This window comes from Ranitomeya variabilis, chromosome 2 (assembly GCF_051348905.1).
Source record: "Ranitomeya variabilis isolate aRanVar5 chromosome 2, aRanVar5.hap1, whole genome shotgun sequence".
NCBI classification, from domain to species: domain Eukaryota; kingdom Metazoa; phylum Chordata; class Amphibia; order Anura; family Dendrobatidae; genus Ranitomeya; species Ranitomeya variabilis.
The window spans coordinates 103,267,372-103,281,178 of NC_135233.1; the positions used below are offsets into that span (position 1 = coordinate 103,267,372).

The following is a 13,807-nucleotide window of genomic DNA, read 5'->3' on the forward strand; positions in this document are numbered from 1 at the left end:
CAAAAAAAAAGAAAAAAACAAACAGGATATAACAACATAATTCAATATAACATCATGTCATACATCAGTTTTATAAAATTCAGAATAGAACAATATTGAATGCAAGTTTAGTACTGGAGAATTAAATCCGGCCTGTAATCCATACCATGCAGTACTTTGGTTTGAGTTTTGCACAAAGTCAAAAATGTTTAGTTTTTGGTTATTTTGGCTCAAAAAAGTAGCATTTTCTGCAAAAATGATGGAAAATTTGGGCAAAAAGCAAGCATGCATAAACTCACTCCAGAGTTAATTGAATTTGCCCCCAGAATTTTTGAAACCCTTTTAAAAAGTCGCAATTGATGAATCGGCTGAAAACATCTGGGAAATCCAAACCCTGCCCACTACGATGAAGATAGAGGAAAGAAAAACATGCAAAACCCTGAAAATATATTTTAAAGAGGTTGTAAACTACTAGGATAACCCCTTCTCGATCTGAATGGTTGCTGCGGCTGGCCACTTTCCTCCTTTCGATTACTAATATGTCCAAAGGTGAGATTGGGAGCAGGGCTGGCATAACATCCTAACCTGAGCCCCGGGAACGCTAGTGCCAACACTGCTGGGAGGCACCTGCACAAGAGGGGAGCGTAGGTGTTTTTATTTTCACGGGGGCAAGCATTCAGATTGAGGAGGGGTTGTCCTAGTGGTGGACAACCCCTTTAAAAAGGTGCAAATTAAAAGAATAAGGCACAAATTAATAACTGGAATTTTGCTCACAATCCAAATGCTAAAGTGTTGTTTTTTTAAGCGGAATCTGTCCCTGGTTACTATGCGTCTTTTCTCTGCATTACATGTTTGTAGTTCATTCCATTAAAAACAGATTTTGTCCTAATAATAATTTCCAAATTGGCCCAAAGCATTGATATCCAGACGTCCTTGGATGGAGATGTTGAAGCCAAAAATTGATTGGGTAAGAGCAATAGCATCAGAATGGTGTTATATTTCTAAATCGGTTTTGGGACCGGCCTTGCACCCTTAAACACTCATTGCCAAGTGGAAGCGCTTTGCCCATCTGAACCTTTGACTTTGTAGGCATCACAAAACTGTAAATTTTGTTTCTGTGATGACAAAAATGATTTTGTTGTCATCGCTTTATCTGCCAGTTTATTAGAATATCACACTATAGACATTGTAGATATTTTAACCATTTCTGCTTCATTCTCCAGAAACTGTCCAAGTACCGCTGTCCAAGAGAACCAGATTTGTTGGACCTGGAGGATATAATTTAAAAAAACTTCAGGCTGAAACAGGTCAGTGCCTCTAGTTTCATCCCTTTGTACATAGGAATTATGATTTGGAAAATGTGAAGATGTGCAGCTGTTTGAACTTGTCCATGCTGCTCCTTTTCAGACCCAACCTGTGACGAGTTTTAGGAATGCTACAATTAAGGCCGTCGTACACCTTCTCTGTCGGAACACTCATGGTTCGACCGATTGTTCGGCCAGCCGCTATCTTGTCAGTCTCTCCCATATACAAGAGCGCACTCTGCCAAACTCTCCTGTGGTCTGTATGAGAAAGTTGCTGCCAGACATCTCTGGCTGTGTCTTATCTCTTAGAGAACAAAAAGATCAGCAGTTGGAAATCGGATACTAATCTCTCCCAACATCATCTGTTGGGGGCCTTCAGCCACATTAGACTGTGGGCCGAACACGTCAATATTGCCAAGCTCAGCAAATGTTAGTCCAATGTGGATGATGGGGTCTTCGTGCAGAGACTAGGAATATTTGGGCTTCCTGGCTTGTGGATGAGTAACCAGTAATACCAGAATTGATGTGAAGAAGGTAAGTATTTTACTGTCTTGTCTCTTCCACCAGTTCAGATGCAGCCTACAGTGAATACCATGAAGATACTCTCCTGTGAGTCACCTCAGGACTTGGCTCAAGCTACAAGCTATACAAACTTTCTTCCAAATGAGCATGGTCATTCCTAAATGTTGCAAAAGTTGATCCTGTTAATGGATAATGATGGAATTCCTGTTCCCAGTGGATTGGTCAGGGCTTCCCTATCTGACGACCGCATAAGACAGAGCAGCAGACGCTGAGCTCCGGGATCTACAAATTGTGTGTTTTGGTTCAGTGTTTTCATCCACTCACATAAGATGATTGACGTTTTTTCTTGAGAAGCTCTGGAGATGGACAGAAGCGCACACAAAATAGGGCGATACCATCTGGTAAGGTATATGTATAATTGATGGTAGAACTCGCCTAAAGGCATTGTGTGCAGGCAGAACACTTACAGAGGCGTGGAAAGCAGCTCCTGCACTGTGGCTGGAGGAAAAGTATCTTCCAGAGGTATAATGGGAAAAATGGAAGGTGGCACGTTTAGGGGGGCTGCACTGCCGAAATAAAGAGCCTTAGGATTCCTAAATGGTTTTTATTAATATCTTCTCTGAGTCACCACTCCACTCTAGGGATGTTTCTCAGGCTTCTTGGAGCCATTTTCTCCTATTTAAAACCTTCAGTTGTCGTACCCGGCTCACTTGGTTTTTATACCTTGAGCAATGTGCCAGTCCAGTGCAGAGACGCGTTGGTATTAATAAAAACGGTTTTGGGATCCCAAGGTTCTTCATTCCTGCAGCACAGCCCGCCTAAAAGTGCCAGCTTCCATTTTTGCTATGACTGCTTTTCTTGTATTAGCCTTCAAGAAGGCAGAGCTGTCAATCACTCTGGATGAGGGAACGTGACACGCAGGCTTTCTGACACTTAGCAGCATTTACACGGCATTTTACATAAGAACACTGAATCGAATGATGGGCTATAAATCCCCGAGCCCAACAGATCCCCCGTCTATCCTATTCTACCCTCAGATAGGGAAGCATAGGGCTTGACATATTTGTCATAATGGGGAAAAATCTGCATTTAATAAAAACACAAGAAAGGTTCAGGTTGACTTTCCTTTAATTTCCATAAGGAGCTCTTTTTTTTTTTTTTTTTTTTTTTTTTGAGAGGGGGTCCAGCAAAATATGAAGTGACTATGGATGTGTTTCATATTAAGATTAAATGACTTTACTAATACTGTACAATTAAAAACGTTCCACTGATAACCTATTTTCACTGCTCTCTTCGGTCATGGCAGCACCACTTCCGCTTTGACCTCCGTACAGGAAGAGCTTCCTCCCTGTATCGGCACATGCTAGTATGTGGGGAGGGGAATGTCCATTTGGCTCATTTTTTCAGGCCCCTTCTCCATCATGACTAAGTCATAGACATTGAAGGGGACTGGCTTTGTTAAAATAAGATTTTCCATTTCGGATAGTTATGACATAGCCATAGGATGTGTAAGAAATTATTGTAAGGTTCTGGTCTTTCAGAACTCCCATAGCTGTGAAAGCAGAGAAATGCTCATGTTCAAGACATTACTCTGCTCTAAAAGTAAATGCGGGTTAACACTTTGGGATTCCCCCCTTTACTTATCATTTATGGCAAATCATGTGGTTGTGTCATAATTGCCTGAGACTGGAAAACCCCTTTAATAAACGGAAGCAGACATCCAGCCCCTCGCAACACTGGAAAGGGGAGGAAGCTCTCTCCAGTGAGTCCGAAGCAGAGGAATCTGGGATCAGGTGTGAAATCGGGCTCCTTAGCTTTTATAAATGAAGTACATCTGTAATTCAAGTTTGAAATACACTGCTCAAAAAAATAAAGGGAACACAGAATGATATCGCTGAATGAAATATTCCAGTTGTAAATCTTTATTCATTACATAGTGGAATGTGTTGAGAACAATAAAGCCTAAAAATAATCGATGTTAATCACAAATAATATCCCACGGAGGTCTGGAGTTGGAATGATGCTCAAAATCAGTGGAAAATGAAGTTACAGGCTGATCCAACTTCAGTGCAAATGCCTCAAGAAGACACGTAAATGATGATCAGTAGTGTGTGTTGCCTCCGTGTGCCTGTATGATCTCCCTACAACGCCCGGGCATGCTCCTGATGAGGCGGCGGATGGTGTCCTGAGGGATCTCCTCCCAGACCTGGACTAAAGCATCCGCAAACTCCTGGACAGTCTGTGGTGCAACCCGACATTTGTGGATGGTGCGAAACATGATGTCCCAGATGTGTTCAATCGGATTCAGGTCTGGGGAACAGGTGGGCCAGTCCATAGCTTCAATGCCTTCATCTTGCAGAAACTGCTGACACACTCCAGCCACATGAGGTCTGGCATTGTCCTGCATTAGGAGGAACCCAGGGCCAACCGCACCAGCATATGGTCTCACAAGGGGTCTGAGGATTTCATCTCGGTACCTAATGGCAGTCAGGCTACCTCTGGCGAGCACATGAAGGGCTGTGCGGCCCTCCAAAGAAATTCCACCCCACACCATTACTGACCCACTGCCAAACCAGTCATGCTGAAGGATGTTGCAGGCAGCAGATCACTCTCCACGGAGTCTCCAGACACTGTCACATGTGTCACATGAGCTCAGTGTGAACCTGCTTTCATCTGTGAAGAGCACAGGGTGCCAGTGGAGAATTTGCCAATCCTGGTGTTCTGTGGCAAATGCAAGCATCCTGCACGGTGTTTGGCTGTGAGCACAACCCCCATCTGTGGAGTCGGTTTCTAACCGTTTGTGCAGATACATGCACATTTGTGGCCTGCTCAAGATCATTTTCCGGGCTCTGGCAGTGCTCCTCCTTGATCAAAGGCTGAGGTAGCGGTCCTGCTGTTGGGTTGTTGCCCTCCTACGGCCCCTTCCACGTCTCCTGGTGTACTGGCCTGTCTCCTGGTAGCACCTCCAGCCTCTAGACACTATGCTGACAAACACCGCAAACCTTCTTGCCTCAGCTCGCATTGATGTGCCACCCTGGATGAGCTGCACTACCCGAGCCACTTGTGTGGGTTGTAGAGTCTGTCTCATGCTACCACGAGTGTGGAAGCACAACCAACATTCAAAAGTGACCAAAACATCAGCCAGAAAGCATTGGTACTGAGATGTGGTCTGTGGTCCCCACCTGCGGAAATAATCCTTTATTGAGGGTGTCTTGATAATTGCCAATAATTTCCATCTGTTGTCTTTTCCATTTTCACAACAGCATGTGAAATTGATTGTCAATCAGTGTTGCTTCCTAAGTGGACAGTATGATTTCACAGAAGTTTGGTTTACTTGGAGTTATATTCTGTTGTTTAAGTGTTCCCTTTATTTTTTTGAGCAGTGTACATCTGTATTCCTTATTTTGTCTTGGTTCCTCTTTATATCCAGTAAATACAAGAGAGAGAGATATATATATGAATGTATGAGTATAGTCATACACAAACAGTATAGGAAGATAAATGATCGATTGGGTGGTGATTGTGGAGTTCTCATTTTCTCTGGGATTTACCATCCTACTTGGTGTCTTGTTCTACAGGAGTAACCGTCAGTCAGTTAGATGAGGAGATGTTTTCTGTTTTCGCGCCTACTCCCAGTGCCATGCAGGAAGCCAGGGAGTTCATCATTGACATCTGCAAAGATGATGTAAGCTTTCCTTTCTGTTTTCCAACCAAGGATCATGATCTGATTTATTCCTTCTCAATGCTAAAGAGTTTTCTGTTTTTACAGCAAGATTTTCAGCTGGAGTTTGGTGCCATATATACAGCCACTATTACAGAAATCAGGTAAGGTGGTGCTGTGTTCTTTTGGTTGTATGTGCAGCACAAGGGCAACGTCAAGCTATTCACTTGGATAGGATGAACCACGAGGCAGAGCTGAGCTTTTCACCTCTGGATACAGCAGTACAGGGGCTCCAGCCCCTCCTAATAATATATTAATGGTCTAGACTAAACTTAGGCCATCAATTGACAGTCAGGGAAAACATGAATGAAGGCAAATTGCATTTCCATGCACAGAAAAAACTTAGGTCTTGGTGCTAAGCCAGTGCTGTTGTGTCCCTTCATTCTCAGGATTATTTGGGGTCCCTGAGTTTGGATTCCCCCAGATCAGAATGTTATGGAATATTGGAGCTTAAGATCCAATGATTGGAAGACTTGTGGTCATCGACCGATCAGAAGACGCATCTTCACGCGCCAAGTTTAATATTATTCTATCATCTTTGATTTTCAGGGATATTGGTGTGATGGTAAAGCTGTACCCAAATATGACTCCAGTGTTGCTTCATAATTCACAACTTGATCATCGAAAAGTAAGTGTTTGAAATGTTTAAAAAAACAATGAAATTACTTTTACATAATAACTCGCAGGTAATGTGTAGGTAAATTAAACGTTATTCTCAAGCATTTGATACATTGTAAATTGCAGCAGCCTAAGATTAATGCATGAACACTTTAAGTAACGACACTGAAATCATCTTCTTGCAGCCGAAGTAATGCTGAAAATATATTGCAATGTGTGAACTAGTATAGTATGTGGTGAGGAGCTCTGGTGTTATCCGAGTATCTTGGGCGTACTCGAATAATATGTTTGAGCCCCTGCGGCTGCATGTTGAGCGGCTGTCTAACGAGTTGCAGTCTAACAGCTTTAAAACATGCAGCCGCAGGGACTCGAACATATTATTCCAGCATGCCCAAGATACTCGGATAACACCCGAGCACGACACAGTAGCCACCAATCCCAATAGGTGAAATCACAGCTGCCTCTATTCACAATGACCTTTCTACACGCTCATTAGACACTTATAGAAAAGATAGGGTCGAGGTCTGACCATTATGGTACATGTATTGTTTCCTGAACCAAAATAAATCAAGTGTGAAAAAAAAGTCAGTGTGAAAACTGTAAGATATCTAATTTTTATTTTTAATACAAATTGTAATGTGTAAAAATATAATTACCAAAATTTTAGAAAAATATATTTAACACAAAAATCTTATTTGATCAGGTAATTTTCTGACAAAAGTTTCTTTTTAAACTACTTATACAGTCATGTAGCGGACTTGGCCCCTATAAAACTCCTATCTGGAATATAGGTTTCACTTCTTTAGTTTTTCTGAAAAACTACAAATGAGGGCTTGTGGATGCACAGTGTATGACCAAGGTCCCAGTGCATTATTCCGCCCCCCTCAATCCGCATGCTGTGCACTTCGCCCCTTACTTTAAGTGACAGGGCGTAATTTTCCAGAGTGTTAATGCTGCCTGAATTGAATCACCAGCACTGGACGTCCCCACTGACACTGCAGGAGCCAAACAGGCGCACGCACACAGTCAGTGCCGGCATGCTCTTTTTTTTCTTCTTCTATCTATGGTGCCCACTCGCCGCACACGGTATCTTACCAATAGCAGGTGGCCATTGCAAACAGGAGAGAAGGATGAGAGTGCCCCCTCTCTAACAGTTTCTGCACATGCTCACTGGGATCCTGTAGTGTCAGTGGGTACGTACAGGGCTGGAGATCATATTCTGGTAGTACTTGCTCTTGACAAACAAGCTTGATTGGAGGGGACAGAACGGTGCAGCGAGGGGAACCCCATGCCAAGGGCGCACCAAAGAGCTGTTATTTGCATAGGAAATCCAACTTTAAAAAAAAAAAAAACTAAAGTGGTGAGGTCTATTCTACAGATAATATTTTTATAGGGCTTATGATCCCTACAGTGCTGTATAAATAGTAAAAATTCCGTTTTGGGGGAGACAGATTCCCTTCAATAATTAAAAAAAAAAAAAAATGAATATCACATTTAATGAATAAAATTATGTTTTATTATACATGTGTGCTTCCTGTCCTTATGATTTTTGTGACGACCTCTTTTTTTTTTTTTTTTGTGCATTTTTTCAGATACAGCATCCAAGTGCATTGGGTTTTGAAATTGGTCAAGAGATCCAGGTATTTATATTAAAGCTTTCTTATGCATTTAAGACATGTTATAACAACACTATCACTAAATAGCCTGGTATTTTACAATTTATTATCAGTCTTAACCCCTTCCATATCAGTTTATGTGAAGTAAACAGTGCATGGCTTAATATACGTAAAGGGGTTGTGCCACCATAAAGAATACATGTAACCAAGCAGAAAAGGTGGAAATAAATGGTTTTGTAATTTACAGTCATTAGAAATTATCTTCTGTTCAAAAAATATCAAACTTTCATCTTCTGAAGTCTGCTCCCTGGCGCCCCCTGGTGTTATGCCGTCTGCACGTTTTATCCGTCCTCCAGTGGCCGATCAGCTGGCCGAGCTTGTGCAGTACCTGTCATCATAAGAGGACCCCCAACTCCCCACTCCCAGAGCAACAGGTCATCCATGTACTGCAATACTACAATCTTTGGATGAGGCGGCTGCCGCTGCTCCAGGATTCCTGCCATTGCTGTTGATTAAATGGTAGGGGAGTTAATTCCTCCTTGTGGGAGGACCATCCAACAATACTGTCTCCCTTCATGTGTGAAGGCAAAAAGATCCAGTCAGGATGGAGAGGCACAGAGAAAAATGCATATGCCGTACCAATGACTGAAACATTTGGAGGTGGCTTGGATCTGTGACAGTAAGGTGTGTGGGTTAGGAACAATTGGGATCACACTCTCTGTAACCTCAATAACAGCTCTCAAATCATGAACCTGTAAGTGTCAGGGGGGGTACTTTGGGTCCCTTTTTCTTAATGAGATACAAAGCTGTGTTAAAAGGTGAAGATTTTTGCACCAGAGCCTTCCTTGACATATTCTTTAATATCCCTGGTCAGGGCCATTGATTTTGCTGGGCTTAAGGAGTATTGTTTTAAACAAGAAGTGGTTCCCTCCTATAATTTAATGACCGGAGAGATTGGGAGCCGACGCTCATCAGTTTTTCCCTTTGCCCAAACGATGTTTGGCACTTGACTCATTTCCCTATCCTCAGACATCCTGGGGTCAGGCATTACTTTCACAGCTTTTGTCATATACACCATTGCTGCAAGCTCACACAAGTGCTTACCTGAGAGGGGACTTGTGACTGTAATACCCTCAGGAGAGGATTTTATGGTGGCCTGGATAGCACTCAACACATCTGCTCCCAGCAAATTCCTAGGAGTATTCTCACTAACATTAAGCTGTACAAGCACATTTTGCCTATCTAGTAATTTTTGCTTTATCTGTTTAGTCAGAGGAGCTTCAGTCACCAGTCCCTCTACCCCTACACATCCCACGATCTCCTTAGTAATCATTAGTGATGAGCAAGCTCGGAGATTTCGTTTTTGTTGACACAGCTGCATGATTTACGGCTGCTAGCCAGCCTGAGTGTGTGGGGGTTGCCTGGTTTCTAGGGAATCACCACATGTAATCAAGCTGTCTAGTAGCCGCAAATCATCCAGCTGCGGCAAGGAAAACTACAGTCACAAATACTCGAAGACCACCCGAGCGTTCTCGGAAAACCCGGGCAAAGAGTATACTCGCTCATCACTGGTAATCATGTCTGGGGTTAAGTCTCTATTCACCACAGTCCCAGCTGCCACAGTGTCAATAAAATATTCTGCCTCTTTTGCCCTCGGCATTGTTATGGTCATCATCAAAGTAGGACCAGGTCCTGCGGGGACAAGAACAGGGAACATTTGTCACTGGGTTGCCAGTTTTAGTCCGAAGGCAAAGGATATGGAAAGTCAGTCTGCTTAGTGTTCTTTTTAGGGTTTTTGGAATGTTTGTAGTAATGTCCGTTTTCCCCCAATTCCAGCACCTCACAGTTTCTAGGTCATTAGGCGTGACAGCATGTAGTCTCCAGGTCACAGCCTTTTATTAGCCTCAGCATCCTGTTTATCTTTAATATTAGCTAAGAAAGACATGGTGGACAGCAGTGTGCACAGCCTCTTCTTTCCTCAGCACCTCTGGTATCTCCAGTATTAGATCAGTTAGGATGGACAGCAGTGTGAGCAGCCTCTTCTTACCTCTGCACCTCTGGTATCTCCAGTATTAGATCAGTTAGACAGGATGGACAGCAGTCTGAGCAGCCTCTTCTTTCCTCAGCACCTCTGGTATGTCTAGTATTAGATCAGTTAGGATGGACAGCAGTGTGAGCAGCCTTTTCCTACCTCTGCACCTCCTGTATTAGATTAGAACATTCACTGGGAGCACATCTTCCTACACATGAGAAAACCATACTACCACCATACCCAAAAGGGTTATTTCCATCTTCACATATGGATGTTGTGGGATACAACCTGTGCATACAAGTAGTTTTTCAATTTTCTGCTTATTAAAATTTACAGCTGTTCTTAAGATATTAATAATTTTGTTTACAGCTCGTGGCCTTGAAAACCGATGACTCCTGATAACTGGTTTCTTTTGAGCTTGTAAGCCCTGCTTTGAAGCAGGCAGAAACACTGTAGCAAGCAGTAACTGCCCAATACCAGTCCTCCTGTAGTACCGTGCTTTCAAGCTGGACAGTAGAGTTGGTCGGTCTCCTAGGCAACACGCTATAAAGAAAGTGTTAATTTCTCAAAAACGACCAAAAACTTGAATAAGCTGTAAATAGCAAAAGTGCTTACATTTAACAAGCACTATCCAACAGCCTTGAAGCTGTGCTTCCATCTTTAATATATCAAACTAAATGGCAAAAAGTAAATATATACAGCTCTGGCAAAAATTAAGAGACCACCACATCAAAATCAAAACCCTGTCATGGGCAGCCCAATCTCCAGACCTGAACCCCATTGAAAACATCTGGAATGTAATAAAGAGGATGATGGATAGTCACAAGCCATCAAACAAAGAAGAACTGCTTACATTTTTGCACCAGAAGCAGTGAGAAAGACTGGTGGAAAGCATGCCAAGACGCATGAAAGCTGGGATTAAAAATCATGGTTATTCCACAAAATATTGATTTCTGAACTCTTCCTGAGTTAAAACATTAGTATTGTTGTTTCTAAATGATTATGAACTTGTTTTATTTGCATTATTCGAGGTCTGCAAGCAATGCATTTTTTTTGTTATTTTGACCATTTCTCATTTTCAGAAAATAAATACAAAATGTATTGTTTGGAACTTCGGAGACATGTTGTCAGTAGTTTATAGAATAAAAGAACAATTTACGTTTTACTCTAAAATATACCTATAAAGAGAAAAATCAGACAAACTGAACATTTTGCAGTGGTCTCTTAATTTTTGCCAGAGCTGTATATTTGTACATTTCCGGAAAGAAATCCTAAATGAAGAACCATGAAATAAGAATGTTTTGTTCTACAGAAAATCTTCAGCCAAGTTTTGTTTTCTTGTAGGTAAAATACTTTGGCCGTGATCCAACTGATGGTAGAATGAGGCTGTCTAGAAAAGTTCTACAGGCGCCTGCGAGCACAGTGACCAGAACCCTGACCGACAAGAACAGCATTACAATGAGCGGTGCCAACTCTACAACGTCGCCATAGATGTGCCCCAAACAGCTTCTCGCCCTCCTTGTCTGTATATTCTGTACATAACTTATTTTAAATACCTGATTAAAATGTATTTGATACAGTCTCATTAAATGGCCTGTAATTAATTTTTTACACCAGTCCGGCTTTGGTGCGGTATTGCTTTCTTTTATATGGAATAGTTTGAAAAAAAAAACACTGCTCCTTCCAATTATCTTAACTTGTTAGTCCAAAGGAAAGGAAAAACCACATGAATTGGATGCTATTTGCCCCATATTAGGGGAATACACAGGTATTACTTACCTGGTGATGTGTTTTTTATGACCCATGACTGCACCACGAGGGAGGGGATCTGCCCTTCAAGGACAGGAGACCTTTAAAATAAAAAGGGCTGCTCCTCTCTCTGCATCAGTTGTTTTCCAGAGCATGAGAGGAACTCCGCAGATTAGTGTACATTCAAAATAATGTTTATAATATTTCTAGGCTACTAACACCCAAGTGCGTGCCTAACTATAACTATGCACCGAATCCAAACGTGAGTAATAGGGAGGGAATATAAGGGTGCCGTCATGGGTCATGAAAAAACACATTACCAGGTAAGTAATACCCGTGTTTCTTTATCGCTTCATTGGGGGACACAGGTAACCAAGGGGAAAGGGATTGTTGCCATGGAAGCCGTTTCTTTTGCCCAGTTCCATGCCCGTCCTCTTCAGCTGGCCCTCTGGTCGTCTACACGGATGATCCCATGCTTCTATCTCAGGGTGGGGCAGTCCCTCATCTGGTGACGCTGTCTGCAGAAACGGCTTCCATGGCGACAGTCCCTTTCCCCTTGGTTACCTGTGTCCCCCAATGAAGGCTCCAAGAAAGAAATTTTACGGTGAGTACCAAAAATCCCTCTTTTTCCATCACCCATGATGGCACCACGAAAAAATTAGATTTGTAGTCTCTTAGGGAGGGATAACCGCCTGTAACACCCTTCTCCCGAAAGTGAGGTCAGAGGAAGCAGACAGATCTAATCTGTAGTGTCTGTAGAAGGGAGACGGAGAGGACTAAGTGGCCTCCTTACAGATCTGGTCGATGGAAGCATCTGCTCTCTCCACCCAGGATGTTGCCATGGCTCTTGTGGAATGGGCCTTCAGACCTTCTGGAACATTCCTGCCTGCACTACTATACTCTAGCTTAATGGCCTCTCTCACCTATCTAGCTATAGTTTGCTTAGAGACTTTTAAGGCTATGTGCACACTTTGCGGGGTCCTCTGCGGGTTTTCCCGCAGCGGATTTGATAAATCTGCAGGGCAAAACCGCTGCGGTTATCCCTGCAGATTTATCGCGGTTTGTTTTGCGGTTTCCGCTGCAGGTTTACTCCTATTGATGCTGCATATGCAGCAATATGCAGCATCAATAGTAATGTTAAAAATAATAAAAAATGGTTATATACTCGCCCTCTGACGTTCCGATCTCCTCGGCGCTGCACCCGGCGCTCCGGTTCCAAAGATGCTGTGCGAGAAGGACCTTCGTGATGTCACGGTCATGTGACCGCGACGTCACAGTCATGTGACCGCGACGTCACCGCAGGTCCTGCTCGCACACCAACCCTGATACCGGACGGCCGCGTGCAGCGCTGAGAGGTGAGTATATCATTATTTTTTATTTTAATTCTTTTTTTTTACACTAATATGGTTCCCAGGGCCTGGAGGAGAGTCTCCTCTCCTCCACCCCGGGTACCATCTGCACATTATCCGCTTACTTCCCGCATCGTGGGCACAGCCCCATGCGGGAAGTTAGCGGATCAATGCATTCCTATGGGTGCAGAATCGCAGCGATTCTGCACAAAGAAGTGACCTGCTGCGGGTTGTAAACCGCTGCTTTTCTGCGCGTTTTTTCCCGCAGCATATGCACAGCGGATTGCGGTTTCCATAGGGTTTACATGTAAATGTAAACACTATGGAAACTGCTGCGGACCCGCAGCATCAAAATCGCCGCGGATCTGCGGTAAAACCCACAAAGTGTGAACATGGCCTAAGGCTCCTTCTTGACCCCTGAAACGAGACAAACGAGGCCCTTTGCTTTCTCCAGGGTGCTGTCACCTCTAGGTATTGTAGGAGACATCTCCTAACATCCAGGCAATGAATCCTCTCCTCCACAAGTGCCACTAATAAGGCTGTCTTTAATGTAATTATCCTTTCTGACACTGTGTTCAGTGGTTCAAAGGGACCTTATGTTAAGGCTGATAACACTAGATTTAGATCCCAACGAGGAGGTGTAGGAGACGGGACAGAGTTTGCTCTACTACAGGCTCTGATAAACCTTGTCACCCACCTATCAGTCGCCAGGTCACAGTTAAATAATGCCGCGAACGCTGAAACCTGCACCTTGAGGGTACTGACTGCTAATCCCAACTCTAAACGCTTCTGCAGGAATTCTAGTATGGCCACTATTGGGATTTCCCCTTCCCGTATTGGCCCTGAGACAGATAAAAATTTATTCCATATCCTCCCATAAATTCTGGTGGTTATTGGCTTCCTGCTACTAAGCAGTG

General features: G+C 43.2%; 1 protein-coding gene across 3 annotated transcripts in view; it reads left to right on the top strand.

Moving 5' to 3' along the window:
- PNPT1 (polyribonucleotide nucleotidyltransferase 1) overlaps positions 1-11,374 on the top strand; it is a 98,888-nt gene extending 87,514 nt beyond the window's left edge. For all 3 annotated transcript variants that reach the window (XM_077282767.1, XM_077282768.1, XM_077282769.1), the window contains exons 23-28: positions 1,203-1,286; positions 5,384-5,490; positions 5,575-5,630; positions 6,076-6,154; positions 7,737-7,784; positions 11,137-11,374. In XM_077282767.1, coding sequence (XP_077138882.1) covers positions 1,203-1,286; positions 5,384-5,490; positions 5,575-5,630; positions 6,076-6,154; positions 7,737-7,784; positions 11,137-11,283 — 521 coding nt within the window. In that variant the 3' untranslated portion in view covers positions 11,284-11,374. The remainder of the gene's footprint in view (positions 1-1,202; positions 1,287-5,383; positions 5,491-5,574; positions 5,631-6,075; positions 6,155-7,736; positions 7,785-11,136) is intronic.
- The last annotated feature ends 2,433 nt before the right edge of the window (positions 11,375-13,807 follow it).